This window comes from Stegastes partitus, unplaced genomic scaffold, assembly GCF_000690725.1.
Source record: "Stegastes partitus isolate 25-593 unplaced genomic scaffold, Stegastes_partitus-1.0.2 Scaffold122, whole genome shotgun sequence".
Taxonomy (NCBI): domain Eukaryota; kingdom Metazoa; phylum Chordata; class Actinopteri; family Pomacentridae; genus Stegastes; species Stegastes partitus.
In genome coordinates, this window is record NW_007577853.1 from 35,924 (window position 1) to 41,237 (window position 5,314).

General features: G+C 39.5%; 1 protein-coding gene across 1 annotated transcript in view; it reads left to right on the forward strand.

Moving 5' to 3' along the window:
* Positions 1–5,314, forward strand: part of LOC103354836 (formin-2-like) — a 27,993-nt gene that overhangs the window by 13,401 nt on the left and 9,278 nt on the right. Inside the window, exons 7-10 of the mRNA XM_008278389.1 lie at positions 1,556–1,704; positions 2,827–2,914; positions 4,065–4,126; positions 5,022–5,114. Of these exons, the coding sequence (XP_008276611.1) occupies positions 1,556–1,704; positions 2,827–2,914; positions 4,065–4,126; positions 5,022–5,114 (392 nt within the window). The remainder of the gene's footprint in view (positions 1–1,555; positions 1,705–2,826; positions 2,915–4,064; positions 4,127–5,021; positions 5,115–5,314) is intronic.

Consider the following 5,314-nt stretch of genomic DNA (forward strand, 5'->3'; position numbering starts at 1 on the left):
TTAATCAACATGTGGTGCTCTAGCAGGTATTTCTGCAAAAGGACTGTGTATAGATAGGACTGGGTCAAAACAAACTACTGTGTTATTCATGTTGATGAAAATATACCCAGTTCAATAGTATGGCCGATTTGTTTTTATTAATTTTTATACAATAATGGCAAACGCTCCCTCTACATGTTCAGTGCTTTTCTAATGTAAAATTAATGTAAAGCAACAATGCTTACAAACGCCACTATTGTGCACCTGTGTCTGTATTTTGTAAGAAAGAAAAACTATTTACCTTAGTTGTTAGATAAATCCAGACCACAGATCTGGTGTGCTTCAAAAAGGTTGCTCTGTGATGTCCTTGATATGCGAGTTCCAGGAGTAAAACAGGTCAAACTCTGGGCAGTTTTTAAGGAACAGAGCAACACTGACTTTCCAGATTCAGTGATGGCAACTTGTAGGGCACTCAACATTAATATAATGAATCTGTCTGCCCAAAATAACCATGCGGGTGGTTTGTCCCTACCTTTTGATACCATCTGAACGAGGCTCTGTTGTTGGAACAATAGCAACTTAAATAGGTTTAGAGAATGATCAGTTGTTTGGTTTAAAATAAGTACTCCATTATGATTGGTGTGCAGTTGTGATCATGGTTACAATAACAGTTAAAGTTTGGTGAGCATGGTCAAAAGAAGCAACATTGTCTATAGGTTTGAAACAGGAAACAAACAGCAGTCTCCTGGTTTAAAGTCCAATGTTTTGTTGACTCATCCATCCTCTCTGATTTCCTCCGTACACAGACTTGAGGCCGTGGCTCTAAAACACTTTCTGACTTCCTCCTTTGGTTCATCTTAATTACTACAGCCAGTAGAAGTTGCTACCAGTTGAGCGTAAATATATGTGATTTGGGGATCTTTCCTGAAATAACCAATGTGGTTTCAAATGACCTCTAGAGGTCCCTTAGCAATGAAACATAGCTATGGGTAGAAATGAGTGACTTGCACAACAACCTCGACATCATTGTATGGAATGGCAGTTTCTGCTGATGGCACCTAGTGTGCGGTGGTATGAATCTGTGCAGTTTATTTTGCTTTACTTGTTCAAGATGGTGAGCACATAGTAAGTCCAGCGAAACCTCCACACATGTATGCACACGTTATAGAAATCTTTGCAAAACTGCAGTTTTTTAGGCACCATCTTCAGTGGTGTTTTTATGGGCCTCACTGAGCTCCCCAGTGTTTTCTTCTTGTGCTTGTTGTCTGCCTGTTTCTTTCTGCTTTCTTTTTTTAAATTCTCCTTTCACCCCAACTGGCCGAGGCAGATGGCTGAGCCCCTGCCTGAGTCTGGCTCTACCAGACATTTCCTCCTTTTAAAAAGAGAGTTTTTCCCCCACTGCTGCCAAGAGCTGGCTCAAAAGAATTCCTTGGATTTGTTGGGTTTCTTCTTTATGAACTATTATTGTTTCATGTTTTATGTAACTTCTAGTTTCATGAGATCACTTATGATATGAATTAGCACTATAAAAATAAAACTTTATTGAATTGCTGTTTTGTGTTTTTCAGGGAGGCTTCTTCTTCTTCTTCTTCTTCATTGGTATGGGACACAATTGAAGAACCTGAAGTGGACTTTGAGGAGTTTGTGGAGTTGTTTTCCAAAACAGCTGTGAAGATAAAAAAGCAGCCCCTGTCTGACACCATAACCAAGTCCAAGGCCAAACAGGTTTGTACGTTATAGTGTCTATTATATCCTGTAAGCTACATACTAGAAGGAAGCAAAATAATAGTATTATAATAATTATATAGCTACTAATAGTGCTACCTTATGCTTCAGTATATTTAATCCAGACACGGGCAAGAAATCATTTACAACTGGTATCAGTAAGCTCTTTCAGAAGGGCAAAGTCAGTCAAGATATCCTCAAAATCCAGAAATTTGCTATAGCTAAGTTCATCACTCACAGTTGCCCCTGGGTTTTTAGCATTGTTTCCAAATCATCAAGAAATCCCACTAGTTGTTCTGTCACCGATAAGAATTACAGCTCCAGTTGCAGTCCTGGGCTCTGGGGGGCCTGAGGCAGAGTAGCCTTTGGGGGCTGCTTATTTAGGGGTGGAGGCAAACATTTGTCTGGTTTGCCAGACAAACTGTTAGCTGATTAATATATATGAAGACTTCAGTGAATTAAATAATAACATTTATTTCAACAAGGCACTAAGCCCACGTTCCCAATTTCTAAGTTGTACAGTATCCCACAATCATTCATCCATCCATTATCTATACACCGCTTAATCCTCACTGGGGTTGCAGGGAGCTGGAGCCTATCCCAGCTGACTTAGGGTGAAGGCAGGGGACACCCTGGACAGGTCGCCAGTCTATCACAGGGTTACACTTAGAGACAGACAACCAAGCACACTCACATTCACACCTACAGACAATTTAGAATCACCACTTTAACTCAACATGTTTTTGGACTATGTGGGAGGAAGCCGGAGAACTTGGAGAGAACCCATGCTGCACGGGGAGAACATGCAAACTCCACGCGGACAGATACAGCATGTATGGCTAGCCCTGATCATGTACACGAAAGGAGCTTAAAAGTAAACGTAATGAAATGACCCTGAAAATAGTCAAGGACTCCTGGGGTTAATACTTTGTTTATGTCATATTGAAGTTACTATAATTGCCAATTTCCCATTATTGCAGCTGGGGAAAGTTAAGATTTTCAGAAAGCTCCAACTTGGTGCTAAAGTTCACTAAGTGCTCAAAAAGCCAAGCAAACATGGATGTGTAACTGCATGGATAATTTAAAATGATGAAAATGATTGTTTATTCTTGTTGCTTTTAGGTTGTGAAGCTCCTAAACAACAAGCGTTCTCAGGCTGTAGGAATCCTCATGTCCTCTCTGCACCTTGACATGAAAGATATCCAGAATGGTGAGTTCTTCACTTTATTTGGTGTTTTTAATTCAAATGATAACGTCATTATACAGCTAGATTTAAAAAAAAAAAAAAAAAAAAAACCCAGGCAACCATATTCTTAGAGACTTTTTCAACCATCTAGATTAAAAAATGTTGAATTTTAAAAGATATATTAGTTCTTTTTCTTGCAAAACTGCATGCTACACAGGATACGCAGGGTCTTTGTATAGCTTGTCCTAAACAAGTATCTGATAAACATCTTTACTTGTACTGACTTATGGTCATTTGATTGTTGTGGGAAGTAAGTAGTTTAACTTGCACAGTTAACTGTGGACACCACAGATGTGTAGTGGTTGTTATTATACTATCTTTTAGTTCCGTCCCGTACACATGCAGTAGGACACCAAGGTGAGGCTGCAACGAGGAGTCGGTGCAGATTCTTGCAGACCTGGGTAGATGGCAAAATTTACATCTTTGGCCTTATATCCATTAGACTGATGTGACAGTTGTTGCAACTAGTTACTTTAAACTACATTTTTTATTGAAAAAATTCAGTGCTCATGGTTAAATCAGCAGTTGTCAACCATTTGGCTTGTGATCCATATAATCAGTGTCTGATTGTGTTTCCCTATTGAAGTGAAGTAACTAACTGCACTCAACCTATCTATCCACCAGAGAAACCAGCATTGTAAAGAACTTTGTGTAGATAGTTTTACTTCCCAAGGAGTTTCTGTTTGGAGGTAGTACTTTCTCATGATTCAGGCTATAGTTTGCAGCACTGAACATTGTTGATTGGTCTAGTACAGCAGTACAGATGGGGAAAATGTTGGGGGAAGCAAACAAGAACAACTATGATTATTATTTGTTCTTATTTATTGTTCATTTTTCTTATTATATTCTGCCCTCAGCACAATGCCAATATTGTGCCTATATAAAGCCTATTCAAACTGAGTCGTGTTTCTGAGAATGAGTTACATGCTAAACTCAATGAACCTTCACACCCCTGTTCTCTGTTTTGCTTTGGTTTTCTTGAATTTATCCTGTTCTGGTCTCCTTGTAGATGTTTCTGTCTTTTTTTCCTGGAGACAACATTACAGGACAAAGAACTTGAGTGACTAGAGACTGGTGAATTGTGACCCATGACCTCTTTTTCTCTTTGTCTCAGCTGTCCTAAACTTGGACAACAGCATAGTTGACCTGGAGACCCTGCAGGCGCTTTATGAAAATGTGAGCATCACACACTCTCAACAGTCAGTTTCTGTTGTTATGCAATAGTAATCCAGCTTTGACATCAGGTCTATGCTTGTGTACACTAGCAGAAAAGGAAGTTTGGGTATTTGGATGCTTTGTTGCTGGCAGGTTTTGTTTTACATGCTGTCTTTGCATCACTTCCTGATGGTATATAGTATCAACAGGAGGGTTTGTTGAGTTTAGTTTACTTTATTTTAGAGATCATCCTCTTAAAAAAAAAAAAAATAAATAAATAAATATATATATATTTACAGCTTATTGCCATACACAGCTATGTTTTGACAACAGTGACTTCTAGTGACTGTAGTGATTATACAGGAAGTGAGGATGTGTAGTTATAAAGCCACAGAGTCTGCACTGGGAGGAGGTTAGAGTGGATGGATGGATTGACAGAACATTGGACTTTTCACAAGAGACTGCTTTTTGTGTCCTGTTGTAAACTGTTCAAACTGTTTCAGTGTTCTCTTACCTTCACTGCACATTTTTTATCGTAACCATGATGAATAGTGTCTTCTATTCCAACACGTTTCCCTAAACCTAACTAAGTTGTTTCTATGCCTAAAGCTAACTAAACAGCGGCAAAACACTGTATGTGCTCTAGTTCCTCCTGCCAGTGCGGACACAAATTCAGGACGTGAGGGTTCAAAGGGATAGTAAGGGGACCTATATAGTTATTCAGATTGGAGAACTTGTTCTTGTACCAGAATAGCCCACCTACTCTCAATCCTGCTTTCCAGAATCAGTTTATTGTTCCACGACTACTGGTATTGTGTGCTGCCAATAACTGTATGGTTTGTATATTTTCTGCCGTTGTATTAGAATGTATGAATGATGAAGCAAGTGGAGTCAGTCTCTTGTGTATTTTCCACAGAGGGTGCAACAGGAGGAGCTGGACAAGATTGAAAAGCACATAAAATCTTCGAAAGACAAGGAGAATGCCAAGCCTCTGGACAAACCTGAACAGTGAGTGATTCCTTCACCACTTAAACACTAATGAGCAGGGTGGCCAGCCCACATGGACTTACAAGACACCAAATCAGTTCAAGAATTCAGGGTCTACCAAACAGGGTCAATTGGCAGGGATGCCCTCTAGTAGATGAATGTACTAGATAGAGCCCCATATATAGAAGCCAACCAGAGATCCTCCAGAGGGAGACACTGAGA